The 407-nt window shown below is 45.0% G+C and overlaps 1 protein-coding gene across 1 annotated transcript in view; it reads right to left on the bottom strand.

Annotated features, from left to right (window-relative positions):
• LOC111220831 overlaps nucleotides 1–61 on the bottom strand; it is an 18,991-nt gene extending 18,930 nt beyond the window's left edge. Inside the window, exon 1 of the mRNA XM_022744069.1 lies at nucleotides 28–61. Coding sequence (XP_022599790.1) covers nucleotides 28–61 — 34 coding nt within the window. The remainder of the gene's footprint in view (nucleotides 1–27) is intronic.
• Between the last annotated feature and the right edge of the window lie 346 nt (nucleotides 62–407).

Consider the following 407-nt stretch of genomic DNA (forward strand, 5'->3'; position numbering starts at 1 on the left):
CTCCTGCCCTCTGCGCATGTCACTCGCATGGGTCCTTGCCGGGCGCCGCTCTGGAGCCCATGCTTTCAACTCTAATTTTGTGAGCTAGCACACCACTGTAGCATTTTAAAAATGCGGTGATAATGGCATTTCAACACGGTGCATGTGCTGAGTAATGTTAGAACCGCACTTTCAATATGCAAGATTCCTGCATGGGATCTAGAGGCCGTGAATCTGTTTGAATGATTTGTTTCTTGATTTTTGGGGTGCCTTAGAGGCTAGAAAGCGATGTCACAATACTGGAAAGTATGTTGACGTACGACCTGGTGCAAATAGGTCAATGAATAGGTGATGGCAGTAGATTTTTCATGTTAATATGGAATTTTTTCATACATTCAGCGATTTCAGCCTAGCAGCTTGGGAGAGTG

The sequence above is a fragment of the Seriola dumerili genome, unplaced genomic scaffold, assembly GCF_002260705.1.
Source record: "Seriola dumerili isolate Sdu_G_001 unplaced genomic scaffold, Sdu_1.0 BDQW01000078.1, whole genome shotgun sequence".
NCBI classification, from domain to species: Eukaryota; Metazoa; Chordata; class Actinopteri; order Carangiformes; family Carangidae; genus Seriola; species Seriola dumerili.